General features: G+C 41.6%; 1 protein-coding gene across 2 annotated transcripts in view; it reads right to left on the bottom strand.

Annotated features, from left to right (window-relative positions):
• Positions 1–13249: 13249 nt before the first annotated feature.
• PICK1 (protein interacting with PRKCA 1) overlaps positions 13250–22061 on the bottom strand; it is an 86853-nt gene continuing 78041 nt past the window's right edge. For both annotated transcript variants that reach the window (XM_073644134.1, XM_073644135.1), the window contains exons 12-13: positions 21159–21303; positions 13250–13578 (exon numbers count right to left, since the gene is read on the bottom strand). In XM_073644134.1, coding sequence (XP_073500235.1) covers positions 13355–13578; positions 21159–21303 — 369 coding nt within the window. In that variant the 3' untranslated portion in view covers positions 13250–13354. The remainder of the gene's footprint in view (positions 13579–21158; positions 21304–22061) is intronic.

The raw sequence follows: 22061 nt of genomic DNA on the forward strand, positions 1-22061 counted from the left end.
ACTGGAATAATGAGATCCATTAGAATATGAAAACATCAATCTTTGTTAATAATATTAAAATAAATAACAAAACAGGAAATGCCTCTAAGAGGGGACGTTAAACAAAACCCAGTGTATAATATGCTAGTTTCTCTATTGGTGCACAGAATATGTCTTCAAAATTCCCCCCAAAAATTGGTTAATGCATATAAAATACTATACTCAACCCAATCACCTGTATATCCGACCACTGCAATTATATGATGATGCCAATGACTTTAGGGAATAACACTTCCCAAAAGGAGTATGTTATAACAGCAGTAGAAAACTGATTTTAAATATTAATGTTATCAAAGAAACAACTGCTGCTAAGTATAACGATTATATACATATCTCAATATTATGATACCATCTGTCACCATGCATTAGTGGCCATAACCAGATGCAGAAATACCGCTATTTCATGTACATAATAATGTAATAACTGATATCCACCATGTATACTTTAGATGTGATCTGCTTCATAAGTGAAGGTGGTGCCACAAAAAGTAAGAGTAACGTGTGATATTTACTTATTGATAGCAGGGACAGGATTGAGCAGTGGAGAGGGATTGGTGTCACCTCACCCCGACGCATGTTTCGCCACTCGCTTCTTCCGGGTTATAAAATGTTGTGGGAAGTGCCATTTTTTTATTCTTTTGGACATTTTTGATAATTTGATAGATATTGATCCCAGCATTTAGAAGGCAGAGAAACGGAGGTGGGCTCCCCTCTGATCGGCGTCATAGCGAGGAGCCGACGATCGTTGTCAAAGTGATCCGATGTCGTCATGACGCAGTGCATGGTCTAACAAGCTTGTGTCAGTGCAGCACTAACAGCTATAAACCATTGCAATGCTCGACTGCAAAAAGTGAAAGTCCCATAGAGGGACTAAGTAATAAAGTAAAAAAAAAATAGTAAAAATATTGAAACAAAAGTCACAAAATAATAAAAAAATGAAAATATATTGTACCCATAAATAAATATTTTTATGGGGGAAAAAAAAAAGTACACATATTTGGTATCGCCTCACCCTGAACGACCCGAGCTATAAGACTATGTGCACATGTTTACGTATTTGATTGCAGAAATTTCTGCAACGTCTCTGCATCTCTAGGAATTTGTTGGCAGCAAAAATGCAGTGGAAAATATGCGCGTTTTAATGCATTTTTGACTGATTTGAGTGAAGTCAATGGTGAAAAACGCCGGTAAAAACGCACAGAGAATTGACATGCTGCAGATTATTTTCTGCACCAAATCTGCAAGCCACAAATACTCAATGTGTGCATGATACTTCAGGTTTCTCATTCACTTTGCTGGCATCAGGTTTTGTTACAAATCTTCCCAGAAAAAAAAGCGACAAAAATGCACCAAATCTGCAACGTGTGCACACAGCCACTAGTTAACCCCTTCGGTGAACACTGTTAAAAAAAAAAAAAAAAAAAAACCGAGCCAAAAAAATGAAGTTATAGCTCTTAGAATAAAGCGATGCAAAAATAATATTTTTTTCTATAAAATAGTCTTTATTGTGTAAAAGCGCCAAAACATAAAACAAAAACTAAATAAATGTGCTATCGCTGTAATCTTACTGACCCGAAGAATAAAGCTGCCATATCAATTTTACCACACGTGGCATGGCATAAAAAACCTCCCCAGAAAATAATTCCTAAATTGCTGGTGTTTGTTCATTCCTCCTCCTAAAAATCGTAATATAAAGCGATCAAAAAATGTTAAGTGCCCGAAAATAGTACCAATAAAATGTCAATTTGTCCCGCAAAAAAACAAGCCCTCAAATGACAGTTGGCTGAAATATGGAATAATTATAGCTCTCAAAATATGGTGATGCAAAAAACTAGTTTTTGCAAAAGAAAGCGTCTTTTAGTGTGTGACAGCTGTCAATCATAAAAACCCGATATGAATCTGGTATCGCTGTAATCACATCGACCCGAAAGAATAAAGTCGTCTAATCACTTATACCACATGAGGAACGGCGTAACAAAATAAATAAACTGATTTGTTCATTCTGCCTCCCATAGATCGCAGTGAGGCCCATTTATCCACATAGCATTAATTCTTCTGAAGCACCTGAAGGGTTAATAAACGTCTTGAATGTGGTTTTGAGGACTTTGAGGGGTGCAGTTTTTAGAATGGTGTCACTTTTGGGTATTTTCTGTCACATAGGCCCAACACAATCACTTCAAATGTGATTTGGTCCCTAAAAAAATGGTTTTGTAAATGTTGGAAAAATAAGAAATAGCTGATCAACTTTTAACCCTTCTAACTTCCTAAGGAAAAAAAAAATGTTTCAAAATTATGTTTCAAAAATTGTGCTGATGTAAAGTAGCCATGTGGGAAATGTTATTCATTAACTATTGTGTGTGACATATTTCTCTGGTTTACGTGCATAAGAATTAAAAGTTTGAAAATTGCAAAATTTTTGCCAAATGTAATTTTTTTCACAAATAAACGCAAATAATAACGAAGAAATTTTACCACTATCATGAAGTACAATATGTCACGAAAAAACAATCTCAGAATTACTGGAATCTGTTGAACCGTTCCAGAGTTATTGCCACAAAGTGACACTGGTCAGATTTAAAAAATATGGACTGGTCATTAACCCCTTTACCCCCAAAGGTGGTTTGCATGTTAATGTCCGGGCCAATATTTACAATTCTCACCACTGTCACTTTATGAGGTAATTACTCAAACGCTTCTCACCACTGATTCTGAGATTGTTTTATTCTTGAAATATTGTACTTCATGATTGTGGTAACATTTCTTCGATATCACTTGCGTTTATTTATGAAAAAAATTGGAAATTTGGTGAAAATTTCGCAATTTTCAAAACTTGAATTTTCATGCCCTTAAATCAGAGAGATATGTCACACAAAATAGTTAATAAATAACATTTACCAAAATTGTTTTTGTTAGGAAGTTATAAGGGTTAAAAGTTTCCAGCAATTTCTAATTTTTTCAATAAAATGTACAAAACCATTTTTTTAGGGACCACATCACATTTGAAGTGACTTTGAGGGGCATTTATGACAGAAAATACCCAAAAGTGGTACCATTCTAAAAACTGCACCCCTCAAGGTGCTCAAAACCACATTCAAGAAGTTTATTAACCCTTCAGGTGCTTCACAGGAATTTTTGGAATGTGGAAGAAAAAAAATTAACATTAACTTTTTTTCACAAAAATGTTATTTTAGACCCCAATTTTTTTATTTTTGCAAGGGTAACAGGTAAAAATAGACCCCAAAATTTGTTGTGCAATTTCTCCTGAGTAAGCAGATACCCCATATGTGGAAGAAAACCACTCTTTGGGCGCACGGCAAGGCTCAGAAGGGAAGGAGTGCCATTTGAATGTAAAATTTGCTTGAATAATTGTTGCGTTTGGAGAGCCCCTGATGTGCCTAAACAATAGAAACCCTCCACATTTGACACCATTTTGGAAACTAGACCCTCAGGGAACTTATCTAGATGTGTGGTGAACACCCTGAACCCCCAGGTGCCTCACAGAAGTTTATAACATGGAGCCGTGAAAATAGAGAAAAAATTCCGCAAAAATGATGTTTTAACCCCAAATTTTTTATTTTCACAACAGTAAGAGGAGAAAATGGACCCCAAAAACTTTTGTGCAATTTCTCCTGAGTATGCTGATACCCCACATGTTGGGAAAATACACTGTTTGAGCGCATGGCAGGGTTCAGAATGGAAGGAGCATTGTGTGACTTTTTGAACGCAAAATTGGCTGGCATTGAGAGCAGACGCCATGTCATGTTTGGAGAGCCCCTGATGCACCTAAACAGTGGAAACCCCGCACAAGTGATCCCATTTTGAAAACTAGACCCATCAAAAATTTTATCAAAGGGTTTAGTGACCATTTTGAACCCAGAGGTACAACACAGAAATTTATAACATTAGGTCGTCATATTGAATAAGTTGTCATTAGTCTTGAGAGCAAGTGCTCGCTACTTGAGTCTGCATCGGGTACTCGGTTATGCACCATGTATCATGGGTGCTCGAGTGACATGCTCGAGTCCCCGCTCCGCATGTCTCACGGTTGTTAGACACCCATAAAAAAACATGCGGGAATCGCTCGTGCATGGCAGACAATCCCTGCGTTTTTTTGTTTTTTTTCAAAATTACATTTTTATTGAAAGGTTAAATAATTTTCAATTACAAAAATACAAAAAAAAAAGAATAACCAGGACAATATCAGCATCAATATATCATAGAATATAAGTATAACGTCCAATAAAACATCAACGTATAGGAAGATAAAGGAAGGAAAGGAACATTTTAGGCCATCAGTATGAAGTTACTAAAATCCAATGGAAACCATACATAGTGCAGCCAGTCACAAACCAACAGGGAGCACAATCCGGACAGAGAACAAACGCACCAGAGAAAAGGGTGGGTCACATCAGTCTGATGTAAGACGGTAGGCATCGGATTCCTGGAATTCAATCCAGTCCCTCCAAGTCTCACAGTATCTAGCACAATCAGTGGGGGATTGGGCAGTCAAATGTTTCATCCTATTTAGAAGGGCTATTTCACACAACCACTCCTCCAGAGTAGGTGAAGTACTTTTCCAGTGGCGATGAATGATATTCTTAGCAGCCTGTATAAGGTGGCTTATTAAAAACCTTTTGTATTTGGTGAGACTAGTTGGGATCATAAAGAGCACAAGAGATTCAGGAGAGTCGGGCACAGGGAGACTAGTCATTTTTTTAATGGTCTGAATTACCTGAGTCCAGAAACCTCTTATTATAGGACAGCTCCACCAAATGTGTGTCATCGTCCCCTCTTCCACTCCACATCTCCAGCATCTATCTGATACTGCGGGAACCAATTATGAAGTAAGATGGGAACACGGTACGATTTGGAGATTATTTTAAAGGAGGTCTCTTGAGCTTTGGTTGCAATTGACGTTTTGTGAGCAAATTAAAAACATTTAGCCCATTGTGAGTCTTCAAAAGATTTGCCCAGTTCTCTTTCCTATGCATCGCAATAGGGTGGTTTGATAGTTGTAGTATGGGCTATTAGGTGTTTGTAGAGCAATGAGATGGAGTGCAAGGGTGGAGCTGACGACAGGCACAGTTTTTCAAAATTTGTAAAATCCCTATCTTTTCTAAAATGGGAATAGACAAGTTGCAATTGTCTATAGTCATAGTTGGCTCTTGGAGCGATAGAGCAGTCCTGAAATATCTCGTTGAGGGGTATTAAAGATGCATTAGATAGTACATGAGCAAAGTGAAGAGGGCGATATTTACTTCTACCCAGAAATCGATCGGAAGATAGCCCCAGTAAAAAGGTGGGATTGTCTGAGATTGGGTATAATGGGCCTTGTGGGTCAATTAGAGAGATCTTCTTATTGTCTCGACATAGGGATAGGATTGTACAGTATATGGTGTAGGATTGTTGAGAGGGTTTAAGGACCGAGGGATGTAGGTTCCAGAGGAGAGTAGTTAATGCCCTTGGACATATAGTTTGTGCTATATGAACCCAAAGCTTCCCGTGTTGATGGTGAAAATAATCGAGTATTCTGGCATGGACTGCCGCCATGTAGTATTTTCAACAACCAAGGCCTCCCACCTGTTTAGACCTGACTAATATATCACCATGAATACATTGACGACCAGTCGGTCAGATGAACTTACAAAAGGTATTACGTAAAGGTTTCCAAAAATGAAAAGGGATTCTGGTAGGGATAGTTTGAAAAAGGTAAAGTAGTCTAGGTAAAATATTCATTTTTAATATATTTACTCAGCTGAACCATGAGAAATCCTTCACAGTCCATGAATTAAGATCCTTATGGACTTGACCAAGTAAGGATTTGTAATTGAGGTCAAACAATCGAGAAAGATCACTATGTATGCGTATCCCTAAGTATTTTATACCCTGTGATGGCCAAGAAAAAGGAAATTTCATTGCATGATAGCCTGAGTGGTAATTGGCAAGGAAACGTTGAGAGCCTGAGATTTTGAAGTGTTTATTTTGAAATTGGACCATGTGCCAAAATTATCCGCTTCTGTCATGATAGATGGAATTGACGTATGTGGGCTAGTAATGTATAGAAGGACATCATCCGCAAAGGCGGAGCATTTATATTCCTTTTGCCCTGTAGTGATATTTAATATCAGGGGTATCGCGAATATAGGATAGTAAATGTTCCATCACGAGGATATACAGGAGAGGGGAGAGAGGGCACCCTTGTCTTGTTTCATTAGAGATTGTGAATGATGGGGACAGTGTTCCATTTATCTTTAATCTTGCTGAAGGGTTACAATAGAGGACCATTATTTTAGCTATAAAGCGTTCTCCTATATTGAGTTTTTTGAGGGCGTAATAGATGGTTGACTATGGTATTCTGTCGAACGCTTTTTCAGCGTCGAGTGACAGTATTTGGCCACCTTGAACTTTTCTACCTTTTGCCACATTTCTGGCTTCAAACAAAGATATAAAATACTAATTTTTTTGGGAAGAATCAACAACAAGTGGGACACAATCGTGAAGAGGAACAAAATTTATTGGATATTTTAAACTTTTTTAACAAATTAAAAACTGAATAGTGGGGCGTGCAATATTATTCGGCCCCTTTACTTTCAGTGCAGCAAACTCACTCCAGAAGGTCAGTGAGGATCTCTGAATGATCCAATGTTGTCCTAAATGACTGGTAATGATAAATAGAATCCACCTGTGTGTAATAAAGTCTCCGTATAAATGCACCTGCTCTGTGATAGTCTCAGGGTTCTGTTTCAAGTGCAGAGAGCATCATGAAGACCAAGGAACACACCAGGCAGGTCCGAGATACTGTTGTGGTGAAGTTTAAAGCCGGATTTGGATACAAAAAGATTACACACGTTTTAAACATCTCAAGGAGCACTGTGCAAGCGATCATATTGAAATGGAAGGAGTATCAGACCACTGCAAATCTACCAAGACCCGGCCGTCCCTCTAAACTTTCATCTCGAACAAGGAGAAGACTGATCAGAGATGCAGCCAAAAGGCCCATGATCACTGTGGATGAACTGCAGAGATCTACAGCTGAGGCGGGAGAGTCTGTCCATAGGACAACAATCAGTCGTACAGTGCATAAATCTGGCCTTTATGGAAGAGTGGCAAGAAGAAAGCCATTTCTCAAAGATATCCATAAAAAGTCTCATTTGAAGTCTGCCACAAGCCACCTGGGAGACGCACCAAACATGTGGAATAAGGTGCTCTGGTCAGATGAAATCAAAATCAAACTTTTTGGCCACAATGCAAAACTATATGTTTGGCGTAAAAGCAACACAGCTCATCACCCTCAAAACACCATCCCCACTGTCAAACATGGTGGTGGCAGCATCATGGTTTGGGCCTGCTTTTCTTCAGCAGGGAAAGGGAAGATGGTTAAAATTGATGGGAAGATGGACGGAGCCAAATACAAGACCATTCTAGAAGAAAACCTGTTGGGAGTCTGCAAAAGACCTGAGACTGGGACGGAGATTTATCTTCCAACAAGACAATGATCCCAAACATAAAGCAAAATCTACAATGGAATGGTTCAAAAATAAACATATCCAGGTGTTAGAATGGCCAAGTCAAAGTCCAGACCGGAATCCAATTGAGAATCTGTGGAAAGAACTGAAAACTGCTGTTCACAAACGCCCTCCATCCAACCTCAATGAGCTTGAGCTGTTTTGCAAGGAAGAATGGACAAGAATTTCAGACTCTCGATGTGCAAAACTGATAGAGACATACCCCAAGTGATTTGCAGCTGTAATCGCAGCAAAAGGTGGCGCTACAAAGTATTAACTCAAGGGGGTCAAATAATATTGCACGCCCCACTTTTCAGTTTTTAATTTGTTAAAAAAAGTTTAAAATATCCAATAAATTTCGTTCCACTTCACGATTGTGTCCCACTTGTTGTTGATTCTTCCCAAAAAAAAATAGAATTTTATATATTTATGTTTGAAGCCAGAAATGTGGCAAAAGGTAGAAAAGTTCAAGGGGGCCAAATACTTTGACAATGCACTGTATGTTTCTTGTTTGAGCGTAGTGAATGATATCAATGGTTTTTAGTGTGTTATCGCGGGCCTCTCTACCGACCAGGAACCCAACTTGATCCAAATGAATATGGTTAGAGAGTAGGGGCTGGAGTCTATTTGCCAATATTATTGCGTATATTTTTAAGTCGACATTCAGCAAAGAAATAGCCCTGTAATTTGAGCAAAGGAGGGGGTCCCTACCAGATTTAGGGAGTATTGTGATATGGGCCTCTGTAGTTTGAGGGGGGGGGAATGGATTAATGTTGATAGCATGGTAGAACGATGCTAATATAAGGGGGGAGAGAAGGGGAAGGAATGTCTTGGTAAAATTTAACAGTAAACCCATCGGGTCCGGGACTTTTTCTGCTCGCCAATGATTGGACTGCTGAGGATAACTCAGAATCTGATAGGGGTTCATCCATCAAGGACGCTGAAGATGTATCTTCAGAAAAAGGTGCAGCATTTTCAGGTGGGGGTGTATTGTCCGGAGGGCCATCTAAGGTATATAGGTTAGTATAATATTTATGAAATTGTATGGAGATCTCTTCTGTTGTGTGTAAAATATGGCCTGCGGCATTTTTTATTTTGGGAATATGGTTTTGGGATTGTTGAGCTGTCAGTCCTCTAGCCAACATACAGCCACATTTGTTACCAAATTCATAGAATTTGCTACGACAAACTTGAAGTGAACATCTCTGGGCTAGATCTAATAATTTCTTAGCTTCTAGTCAAGCTGTTAATAATTCTGAGTGTTGCCGGGGCAAGCGCCTATTTACGAGCACGATCTAGAGTCTCCACCTTACGAATGGCTAGTGTGATCTTTTCTGCTCTATCACATTTCAGTCGAGAGCCATGTTTTATGAAGATGCCCCTTAGCACACACTTCTAAGCTTCTCATTTTATTGTGGGAGAGGAGGTGTCCGATTCATGGTCCTGCCCAAAATGTGATATGTATTGGCCACATCCTGAGTGCAAATCGGATCCAGAAGTAGGGATTTGTTTAATTTCCATATCCATCCTGACTTGGAAAGTGAAGGCACAGCAAGACAACAAAACACAGGAGAGTGATCAGACCATAGCATAGTTCCTATGTCAGTCTTTGGAAGCCACGATAAAGCATGATGTTGCACCAGAATATAGTCGATCCCGCTATATGAGTCATGAGGAGGAGAGTAGAAAGAGTAATCCTTGACCGGTGGGTGTGTGAGCCTCCATATATCCCGCGAGGTTTTTTTGGCTGCGAAGCATATGGGGCAGGGACTAGAGCATGTCTCTTGAGCACCCGCGATACTCGGTGCATACCCGAGCACCCAATGCGAACTCAAGTAGCGAGCACTTGCGCTCAACACTAGTCGCCATATCATTTTTTTTTTCTGTACTTTTGAAAAAATCCCAATCCCAACACCCTAACCGTAGCGCAATCCTAACCCTAGCGTAATCCTAACTATTCCGAAATTGTTTTTTGCTGTTTTTTTTTTATGCCGCTCCGCGTGTGGTAAAATTGATAAGGCAGCGTTATTCTTCGGGTCAGTATGTTTACAGCGGTACCACATTTATATTGTTTTTTTTATGTGTTGGCGTTTTTGCACAATAAAAACTATTTTATAGAAAAAAAAAATTTTTTTTTGCATCGCTTTATTCTGAGAACCATAACTTTTATTTTTCGGCTGATGGAGCTGTATGGCAGCTTGTTTTTTTGCGGGACAAGATGACGTTTTCATTTTTATTTACATTCGTCTTTTTGATCCCGTTTTATTCTATTTTTTGTTTGGTGGTATGATGATAAAGCATCGTTTTTTGCTTCGTGGTTTTATTTTGATTTTTTACAGTGTTCACTAAAGGGGTTAACTAGCAGGACAGTTTTATAGGTCAGGTCGTTCCGGACGCGGCGATACCAAGTATGTGTACTTTTATTGTTTTTTTTTTCCAGAATAATATTTATTCATGGGTAGAATATATTTTTATGGTATTATTATTTTTTAAATATTTTTACAATTATATTTTTTTCACTTTGACACTTTTTCTTACTTTTACACTTTGTCCCACTATGGGACTTTCACTTTTTGCAGTCTGATCGGCTGTATAACATAGGGATGCAGCAGGTATTTGTTTTTAATATTTTTTGAAGTCTGTTTTTTGTCTGTATTTTTAGTTTGTAGTTTATACATGTAGGTTATTTCCATGTGGAGATCGCACACCCGCTAATTAACTGTGACCTAATTTGAGGAAGGTTAAAAGGGGAAGGTCTGCGCTATAACCTTGTTAATTGTGATGGTAACATGTATTGAACAGCTATGATTAAAGAATTTTATTTCGAAACGCGTAAGAAGATGCTCTGATACTTTTAACGTTGACTATGCACAGGATTGTTGAATAAAGAAACAAGAAGTCATCACGGAGGATGGAGTGACAACTTTTTTTTTCAGTTAAAAATGTTGTATAGTTATATTCTTCCTGCAGCAGCTCGCTTCCAGTCATCAGGGCGGGGAGCTTTTAGTCACTGCTCACTATACAGACAGCGTGGCTGTAATCCCTTCCCAGAACTTTGACAACCTGCTCTACACATACAGCTGTCAATCAATGTGATTAGAGCCAAGCTCTCTGTATAGTGAGCGGTGACTGTAATAGCACCTTGCCCCGATGACTGGAAGCAAGCAGCTGCAGGGAGAATATAACTACATAACATTATTTTCACCCTGTAGCCACTGTCAAAGAAGACAGATAGGCATGGTGACTGGATACCTGTAATCAGTGATTTTATCTAAACCACATGTCAAACTCTGGCCAACAAGCCAATATCTGGCCCACAACGCCTGGCGGGACTCCCGCCCGGCATCGCACTTTCATCTATATCGGCATCCTAGATACCAATAAAGTTGAAAGCAATAATGAAGGAAGGAGCGTCAGCTGACACTCCCTGTCCCATCATTCCCCTTTGCATCTGACGTCTTAGTGCAGTGGGTGCGATGATGGCATTACATCGCGCCCGCTGTAAAGAGATGTGCAGAGGATCTGAAGACACCATGAAGAGACCGAAGCAGCTGGAGAACGGGCAGAGGTATTTATTTTGATGTGGGGCCCATTATACTGTACAGAGCACTCTGTGGGGCCATTATACTGTACGGAGCACTATGCGGGGCCATTATACCGTACGGAGCACTATGCGGGGCCATTATACTGTACGGAGCACTATGCGGGGCCATTATACCGTACGGAGCACCATGTGGGGCCATTCTACTGTACGGAGCACCATGTGGGGCCATTCTACTATACAGAGCACCATGTGGGGCCATTCTACTATACAGAGCACCATGTGGGGCTATTCTACTGTATAGAGGGCTGTGTGGGGATTATAGTTGGAGAATAATAATGTGATGGGGTCACCATTCTTTGTCAAGTGGACTGGGGGGGGGATACAGTAGGGTCATCATACTGTGCGTGTGCAAGGCACTGGGGAATAATTCAATGTGGGGGTATCATACTGTGTTTGGGGCCACTTTTGTTTGCATCATACTTTATCTGTATTATTCAAGGATTTTTATCCTTTGTTATTACATATTTCAATTGGGCCTTATGCTTTTTACTGCTCGTACATAGAATTACATTTTGGAATAATATAATATGCTAAATCTATTAATTAAAATGCACTCTGTGGGAAAACCCCTTTAAATGTGTTTCCATATGAAAAAGTTCATCTTTATATTTGATAAGTGAAAACTTTCTCATTTGTACACATTTTTCAAAAATAAATATCAAGGTTGGCCGATCGCGACTTTGCCCAAGCTTTTAATTTTGGCCGTCTGTGTATTTGACATCCCGCAAGAAGATCAGTAAGTGACACTGCTGGAATTAGGGTATCTGTCCCTAGTTTATGCTGCCTCAGATTGGGAAACACACACCTGGTCAGAGATTCCCTCTAAATATGTACTGTCACTGATATAAAAGGGGTAAAGCAAGTGTTAATAAAGCATTATTACATTCTAAGACACAGGAGCTTTTTGATGTATTTGGTGTTTATTTACAGAGAATATATAATCATGCACTTTCATAAAATATCGTTTTCAATCAAATATAACTCTAGTTAGTTATAATAGCATAGATTATACAGCTTTAAAGGGAATCTGTCAGCAGTATTTCACCCCCCAAACTATTTATATGAGCATGTAGCTCTTTTAAAGACAAGCCCGGCAATACTTTAACATGGCCAGTCTGTTCCTCCATTACAGAAAAATCAGTGTTTGAATTGATAAGCAAATAGCTATGGTAGATCTGAAGCCTCTAACTCCAGCACTATTCCCCACCCAGTACCACCTCCTCCTACTTGACTGCTTGCTATGTGACTTCAGGCAAAGAAGCTGTCATTCAAGAGGAGGAGGCGCTGGATGGAGAATAGAGCCGAAGTGACAGAGGCTTCAGATCTACCAAAGCCATTTGCTTATCAATTCAAACGCTGATTTTTCTGTAATGGAGGAACAGACTGGCCATGTAAAGGTATTACTTAACCAGTTCTTGAAAAAGAGTTACATGCACATGTAAATAGTTTGGGTGTAAAATCCTGCTGACAGATTCCCAACCAGAAAATATTTTTATGGGGTGATTTATCAAACCTAGAAAAGTGCGGCAAAATCGTTTATATCCATCACTCAGGTTGCAGCTTTTATGTTCTATAGAACCCTTGAAAAAATAGCTACATATCTTTTCTTGCCATTGACAACTCCTCTACTTTTCATATATACTAGTTTTGCTACATCTCCCACATATTTATAATCAGAAAATAGTGTCCTATAGACATGCACTATTCATTACTGTATGTGCAGACATAGAGAGATCAAAAGGGGAGGTTTATATAAATAAAAGACCTTTATTGGAATCAGGGTTCACATAACAAACATGATGAAACTAAAAAGGGTCTCACACTGAGGGACAGCAACAACAGAAATGGATCAGCCAAGCAATGTGCCACATAGATTTGTAGTCCTACCTAGCTAAATTTGGGCAGATCCAATATAAATATTTTATATATATATATATATATATATATATATATATATATATATATATATATATATATATATAAATATATATATATATATGTATATGTTGCATTGCTGTGTTTGGTCACTTTAGGGGCTGCGGGCTATTGAGTAAACTTACCCTTTTGATCTCTTTATCTCCCACATATTGTGAAAAAAAAATTTCTATAACATATCGTTAGGTTAAAAAAGAAAAGAATTAACATAGAACAACTCTATTTTTAACACACAAAAAAGTATTAAACAAGACCATCTTCTTTTCATATGCTATGCATCATCTATCAGTTTTTCTCCTTTCTCCTCTTCTTTCCTTTTCTCCAAGTCTTCCTCTTCATCTGTGAATAAATCATTCTGGCCATAAGCAAGAGTAGTATGGGCCAGGTCCACTTCAATTGGGAAAATATCTGCCTCTTTCAGAACCTCATAGCACTGGTCGTCATATTTAGACATGGCCGAAACAAAACGCTGAAGCTGGAACACTATGTCTTGCACTGAGGAGGAAAGGCAGAATTAGTACAAGACCCAAGATTGCACCCCAGAGGTTTTCTAAATAATAATCAGCTACACTAAAAAGCTCTATGCACATGGCTGTATTATGGCTGCAAGTGAGTGTGGTATATGTAGTGCAATGCGGCTCCTACATGACCCGGTGATCTGGTCCTCTTCCCCAAGTTCAGCTCTTATTGCTAGGGAAGGCAGTTAGTTATTTCTGACATTTATAGGGTATTCCCATCTCAGCCACTCACAGCTTTATGCTGCGGCTGGGATTATATGAACAGCCACCTGCTCAGATGGTCCAGTAATCCCAGCCCACTTTGGCTGTAGTATGTCTCGTACTGACAGGTATTCCCATCTCCACCTCTCATTGCCCCTCCGGGCAGCAGACGTCCTGGTTGCTGTGGGGTGGGCACACAGCCTTGAGTGATGGGAAGTGAATGACATTATCATGCGCTTGGCCTGAACAGTCAAAGTACCGCTAATGCTATGTGCCCACCATGCAGAAATGTTCCGGATTTTTCCTGAGTGTTTCTGCATCTCCCTGGCAGAAAAAACACATGCAGATTGTACATGCGGATTGTACATGCGTTTTCCTGCCAGGGACATGCGGATGTGAAGCGTTCTTCACTTGCATTTCCACATGCGGGTTGACAAGCGCTTTCCAAGCGATTTGCAGCATCACTTGGAAAGTGCTTGACAACTTGGTCACACTATATAAATCCATGCAACCGGCATGGATTTATATAGTGTGACCGAAAGAATGTTAAAAATAAATCTATACTAACCTTCCGATTGCCCCCGCAGTCTTGCTTCGCTCCGTTCTGGCTGCCGGCAGATCGCACTACACTGCACTGAAGGACCTGCTCACGCATCGTGGGCACACAGCCTTATTAGGCTTAGGCTGTGTGCCCACGATGCGTTTTTTAAGCGTTTCCGCAGCGGCAAAAACGCTGCAGAAACGCTTAAAAAACGCATGGTAGAAGGCCTGCCATGTTCCCCAATGATAATCCGCATGTGCTATGCACATGCTGCGGAAATTTTCGCTGCGGATTATCATTGCGGAAAAAAAAGCAGCACTACCAATTATTTTGCGGAAGTACTGCGTTTTCGCCGCCATTGACTTGCATTAGAACGCGTGCATTCCGCTTCACTAGATAAGCAGATGCGGAATACATGCGTTCAATATGCAGATGGTACCCAGGTCTAGAGGAGAGGAGACTCTCCTCCGGACCCGGGTACCATAGAAACTGTAAAAAAAAGAATAAAATAAAAAATAAAGATTATATTTACCTTCCGATGGCCCCCGGTCTCCTTGTCTGTGCTTGCCGGCAGATCGCGATGGACTGGAGGACCTGCGCTGACGTCATAGTCATGTGACGGGTCACGCGACGCCGGCAGCCAGGACGGAGCGAAGCAAGACTCCGGGAGCCATCGGAAGGCAAGTATAGATTTATTTTTTATTCTTAAACATTCTTTCGGTCACACTATATAAATCCATGCCAGTTGCATGGATTTATATAGTGTGACCAAGTTGTCAAGCACTTTTCCAAGTGATGTTAAAATCGATTGGAAAACGCTTGACAACCTGCATGCGGAAATGCAAGTGAAGAACGCTTCACATCCGCATGTCCCTGGCAGGAAAAACGCATGTACAATCCGCATGTACAATCCGCATGCACAATCCGCATGCGTTTTTTCTGCCAGGGAGATGCAGAAACGCTCAGGTAAAATCCGGAGCATTTCTGCATGGTGGGCACATAGCCTAAGGGCTGGACAGCCAAGAAGTAAACGGTGCGAGTGCTGCTCTGAAGGTGGACAGCACTGATTTATTGATAAAAGGAAAGTGATCAGCAGCACAAGTTTATTCCTGCCCTACTGTGCATGCCCAGGAGCAGTCCTATACAACTCAAAGGGACTGGAGAGGCAGCCAGGGTTAAGAGATCCCAGGCCACTTCACTAAAAAGGAACTTCATTTTACTTTCTATTCAGATTCAATTTCATTCTCCCCTTTTCTATCTTTTTGTTTGCAGCTCACTGCAAAGGGAACCGACCACTGCTGCCATCTTCGAGAACTGGTCAGTCCCCTATCAACATGCTTTAAACAATAAACAGAAAGGGGAAGATACTGGGATAACAGAGGGGAATTGCAAAAATGAATAACATGGCACATTAAAGGGAATCCGTCAGCAGGTTTTTGCTATGTAATCTGCAGACACCATGAGATAGTGGCTGAGATACAGATTTCGGGGATGTTACTTGTCAAAGTGCTTTACTAACTGAAGGATTTATCACTAAGAAATTAACATTGCTGGACTACATTAGTCCGATAATAATAATAATAATAAGCGCTGATTATTATGTCATGCGAGCCATCACCCAATGTGACAAGCCCCGGGAGAGCGAGTGCTTCAGCGTTGGAGAAGATTATAAGCGTTGTTAGCAAACAAGCTGATTGAGAACGGGTTGTCCAAGTAGTGGAAAACCCCTTTGATAGTTTATGTGCAAACATGGCAGATACAATACCAGCATTGTGGATTGGAGATTTTCCAAAATCTCATCTACGCCCTGTGGAGCCTAAAATGGCTAGGAATGCAGATTTATAACCCACAACATGTCATTTATGCTCTGCATTTTCACTGGCTTGCAAAGGGTGAAGGCTACGACAAATCTGCAACATTTCCACTATAAATTTCACAACAAAAAGATAGGCTATTAACATTTCAAAGGTCAGATCCTTCTCTCCCAAAATCATTAGTCAGATCTGAGTCAGCAGATCCCCATACTTATTAGACGGTCAGTTGATCACTCCAAAATTGGCGGGTTCTGTCAACCTTAGTCTAATGTGTTTTGTCTGCAGCGGAATCCTGTGAACATTCACAGCAAATCCTCATATCATAAAATGTTGATTTACACGTATGTGGAGATTGCCCCCTCATCCACTGGCCACTGCAGCCAGGTGGAGAATGAATGGAGGGGGGCCGCACATGTGCACAGCTGCCTCTATTAACTTCAAACTTCTTCCATTTAAGGATTATGGAGGCCACAGTGCTCTTAGGAACCTTCAGTAATGCAGAAATTCTTTTGTAACCTTGGCCAGATCTGTGCCTTGCCACAATTCTGTCTCTGAGCTCCTTGGGCAGTTCCTTTGAGCTCATGATTCTCATTTGGTCTGACATGCACTGTGAGATCTTATATAGACAGGTCCGTGCCTTTCCAAATCAAGTCCTATCAGTTTAATTAAACACAGCTGGACTCCAATGAAGGAGGAGAACCATCTCAAGGAGGATCACAAGGAAATGGACAGCATGTGACTTAAATATGAGTGTCTGAGCAAAGGGTCTGAATACTTATGACCATGTGATATTTCAGTTTTTCTTTTTTAATAAATTTACAAACATTTCTACATTTCTGTTTTTTTCAGTCAAGATGGGGTGCAGAGTGTACTTTAATGAGAAAAAAATGAACTTTTTAGAATTTACCAAATGGCTGCAATGAAACAAAGAGTGAAAAATTTAAAGGGGTCCTCAATACTTTCCGTACCCACTGTAGGACTCCTGCATGGACCAGTATCGGAATTTCTATTTGATACAATATCTGGCACAATATCTCTGCTTGCTGTCTGTCATCTGCTGCTACTTCTCCCTTGAAACAATCCAATGGTACAATATCTCTGCTTGATATTTCTGCTTTGTTATCTATTACATTCCATTCAATACTCACTGATATGTCTGTCCTCCCCCCACTGTAGACTTTATCAGATGTTTAAAGGTATTAAACTGCATATCCCCACATAGCCCTTGCTCTGTCTTTGATCACCCAGCCATGTCCTGGTGAGCTGGCCAGCTGTTAATTTATCCACAAGCAGCTCCCACAATGCCCCTCACGTGATGGTTTAGTCTGACCTATAAATTTAGAAGTTACATAAGGGGTGCATGCGTGTGGGGTGGATGTACGCGTCTTCTTCCGCAAAGCGTGTCTTCGTCGCCAAGTGGGGGCAGTTACTTTAGAGGCAGTTAGTCAGGGCAAGAGTCAGGTAACTCACACTTTGACTCTTTACTCATTTAACCATGTTTTTATTAGTTTTCACTCTCTCCTCTATAGTTCTTCACTTTCTACTAACCCCTTTAATCCCTACTCCAAGTAAAGAACTCGTCATCTCTCCCTCCATCCTCTCCATCCATCTCCCCTCCTCCTCAGAACTATTGCTCAACATTCAATCCTGTGTATTCAAACACAGACAACCACCCTATGCCCTCTCCTGCTCCCACCTGTTAACACTTTCTCTGCTCCTCTTCACTGCCGACAACATCTCTCCAAATCCTGGTCCTCCCCACTGCATCCCCACAGTCACTTCCGCCTCCTATCCACAGTCTGTCACAAACTCTTGCAACCTCTCTAACCTCATACCCATTCACCCAGTCCCCACTTCCCCAGTCGCACTAACAGGAGCTCTATGGAACGCTCACTCCATCTGCAACAAACTTTCCTACATTCATGATCTTTTCATTACTAACAAACTTTCCTTCCTCGCCACCACCGAAACCTGGCTCACCCCCTCTGACACAGCTTCTCCAGCTGCAGTTTCATACGATGGATTCCACCTTTCCCACACCCCCACCCCCCTGTCCCAGCAGCAAACATGGTGGAGGAGGCCTTCTCCTGTCTGATACCTATGCCTTCACTCAAACACTCAAATCCCACTGCCAACCTCCGTTACTCTCCCCTCTTGAGGTGCACTGTGTGCGCATCTACTCCCCCTCCAACCGGCTGTCATTTACCATCCCCCAGTGCCAGCCACCACTTTCTTTGACCACTTCACCACCTAGCTACTTCACTTCCTTTCCGCCGACATCCCCACTATCATCATAGGCGACTTCATCATCCCCATTGACACTTCCTACTCATCTGTCTCTAAGCTTTTATCCCTCACCTCCTCCTTCGGCCTTGCTCAGTGGTCTTCCACAGCCTCTCACAAAGATGGCCACACACTGGACCTCATCTTCACCCGCCTCTGTTCCCTATCTAACCTCTCCAACTCACCTCTCCCTATTTCTGACCACAACCTACTTACATTCTCTGCCCTCTCCTCTCCAGGTCCACAAACCCCACTCCACAAACTTGCACACCCTCGCAGAAATCTCAAACACCTTGACCTACACTCACTCTCTGAATCCCTCCTCACTCTTGCAGACATAAGTTCCTTACACGATGCAGATGTTGCTGCTGCTTTATATAACACTACAACAGCTGCAGCTCTCGATTTGGACGCCCAAGTCACACATACCAAAGTTCGCACAATCAATAGGCAACCCTGGCACACCAACCTGACTAAAGAACTGTTAAGGGCCTCCAGGATTGCTGAGCGTCGATGGAAAAGGTCCCACTCCAATGAACACTTCATCGCATTCAAACAGTCCCTCACTACCTTCAAGTCCACACTCACTACAGCAAAACAAACCTACTTCTTATCTCTCATATCCTCCCTGTCTCACAACCCTAAACAGCTATTCAACACTTTCAATTCTCTCCTCCATCCTCAAGCGCCTCCTCCCTCTCCTCTCATCTCAGCCAAAGACTTTGCCTCATTCTTCAAGCAGAAGATTGACATCAGACAAAGCTTCTGCCTTAAGTCCCCACAGCCCCTCCTCATACCTACCAAACTTTCCTCCTCCAAAACCAGCTTCTCCACCATTACAGAAGATTAAGTTTCCATTTTACTCTTCAAATCACACCTCACCACCTGTGAACTCGACCCAATCCCGTCTCACCTCATCCCTAACCTTACCACAATCTTCATCCCAACCCTAACCCACCTCTTCAACCTGTCACTAACAACTGGCATCTTCCCCTCATGTTTCAAACATGCCTCAATCACACCCATCCTCACAAAGCCCTCCCTTGACCCACCCTCTGTCTAGCTATCGCCCCATATCACTCCTCGCCTATGCCACAAAACTACTGGAACAACTTGAACTGTCCTCCCACCTCTCCTCCTGCTTCCTCTTCAACCAATAACAATCAGGCTTTCGACTGCAGCACTCCACTGAAACTGCCCTGACTAAAGTAACCAACGACCTACTAACCGCCAAATCCAAGCACCACTACTCTGTCCTCCTCCTCCTCCTCCTTGATCTGTCATCTGCCTTCGACATAGTGGACCATTCCCTCTTACTCCAGACTCTCTCTTCTCTTGGCATCACAGACTTGGCCCTATCTTGGATCTCTTCACACCTAACAGACCGGACATTCAGCGTCTTCCACTTACACTCACCTCCTCATCTCGCCCCCTATCTGTCGGTGTCCCCCAAGGTTCAGTTCTAGTGCCCCTGCTCGTCTCCATCTACACCTTCGGCCTGGGACAACTCATAGAGTCTCATGGCTTTCAGTATCACCTTTATGCTGATGACACACAGATCTACCTTTCTGGACCCGATATCAACTCCTTACTAACACAGAATCCTACAATGTCTGTCCGCTATTTCATTCCTTCTTCTCTGCCAGATTTCTAAAACTAAACATGGATAAAACTGAATTCATCATCTTTCCCCTACCTCACTCAACCCCCTATCTGACCTATCCATCAAAGTTAATGACTGGCCACTCTCCTCAGTAACACAAGCTCGCTGCCTTGGTGTAACCCTGGACTCTGAACTCTCCTTCAAACCACATATCCAAGCCCTTTCCACTGCCTGCCGACTCCACCTCAGAAATATCTCCCAGATCCGCAAATTCTTCAGCAAAGACTCTGCAAAAACAATAGTGCATGCCCTCATCATCTCCCGCCTCGACTACTGCAACCTCCTGGTCTGTGGCCTCCCTTCTAACACTCTCGCACCCTTCCAATTTATCCTAAACTCTGCTGCCCGACTAATCCACAAGTCCCCCCGCTACTCCCCGGCCACCCATGTCTGTCAATCTCTTCACTGGCTCCCCATTACCCAGAGACTCAAGATCAAGACCCTAACCTTGGCATACAAAGCCATCCACAACTTGTCTCCTCCATACATCTGTGACCTAGTCTCCCGGTACTTATCTGAGCACAACCTCCGATCCTCACAAGATCTCCTTCTCTACTACCCTCTTATCTCCTCTTCCCACAATCGCATACAAGATTTCTTCCGTGCATCCCCCTATTCTGGAAAGCTCTACCCCAACATATCAGGCTCTCGTCTACCGTGGAAACCTTCAAAAGGAACCTGAAGACCCACCTCTTCCGACAAGCCTACAACCTGCAGTAACAATCGCCCCACGATACCGCTGAACGACAAGCTCTACCCTCACCTACTGTATCCTCACCCATCCCTTGTAGATTGTGAGCACCTGCAGGCAGGGTCCTTTCTCCTCCTGTACCAGTCGCTGACTCGTTTTGTTCAAAATTATTGTAAGTGTTTTTGCTACGTATACCCCTTTTTCACATGTAAAGCGCCATGGAATAAATTGCGCTATAATAATTAATAATAATAATATCAACCTTCAATATAATGCTGCGGTTACAGCCACGGTCATCCTGGCACTTTGTCATATTGGAACCTCAATAACCATCTACAAGAGAAGGTTCGCGCATTAGTCTTACCATGTTTCTGATCCAGTAGTTCAATCTTTTCTAAGACATCTTTTCGCATCTTAGCAAACCGTGCACGTGCTTCTTGCCGACATCTCAATATCAAGCGATACTCATAATTTCCAGTACTAACACGATACAAAGGTTCCCCTAATGCCTAGGGAAAAAAACAACATTTTTTTTTTTTTACATTAAAACATTCAGTATTACATTTGCTTCAGATAAATGTCCTCCGTTTCCTATTATATACCCCATATTTAAAAGGAACCAGCCATCTTTTTCATTCTGCAGATACTGTGTGTAGCATTAACCTGGCAGCACAATTGCTCTGGCGTGTCAGAGAATATAGTTAGAAGATCCGGCCAGGGACCATAGTCAGAGACGAGACTAGTCCGCTGCCACACTCGGCCAACTCTCTCGCTATGGATTTCCCATCAATTACCACTAGTAGCACTGAGGCAAATGGAGAAAGGAGGAAAGCGGATCTTTTGTAGCCAGGAAAGTCTTGGGAGCAGAATATTCAACTGAGGCGATAGCAGTAAAGTTTAAGATTTTATTGGAAAGTCTCAACCACCCATGTGTTTGAGGCACAAAAACAGCTGGTAACCAAACAAACAAAGGTCAGTTAATTAGTGCCTGAAACTGAACCAGAGCGCCATTTGTTACCACCCATACAATCAATTACAACAGAAAAAATATAGTAAAACAACAAGAAAATACATTTATTTGAATTAATAGAGGATGTGTGTATAAAACGAATTTATATGTCTGAACGTTAGGATAACAAATTTAAGGCGGCTCGGTTGCTAAGGTAAGCGGGCGCTAATGAAGACAAACCACGCTGGTGAGGTTTGGTGAGCACATGGCATTGCTGTGGTGAGAAGACACCAAACCGCAAATGTCTAAAGGATAATC

This window comes from Phyllobates terribilis, unplaced genomic scaffold (assembly GCF_046119375.1).
Source record: "Phyllobates terribilis strain yellow unplaced genomic scaffold, ASM4611937v1 Scaffold_8__6_contigs__length_399053987, whole genome shotgun sequence".
Taxonomy (NCBI): Eukaryota; Metazoa; Chordata; class Amphibia; order Anura; family Dendrobatidae; genus Phyllobates; species Phyllobates terribilis.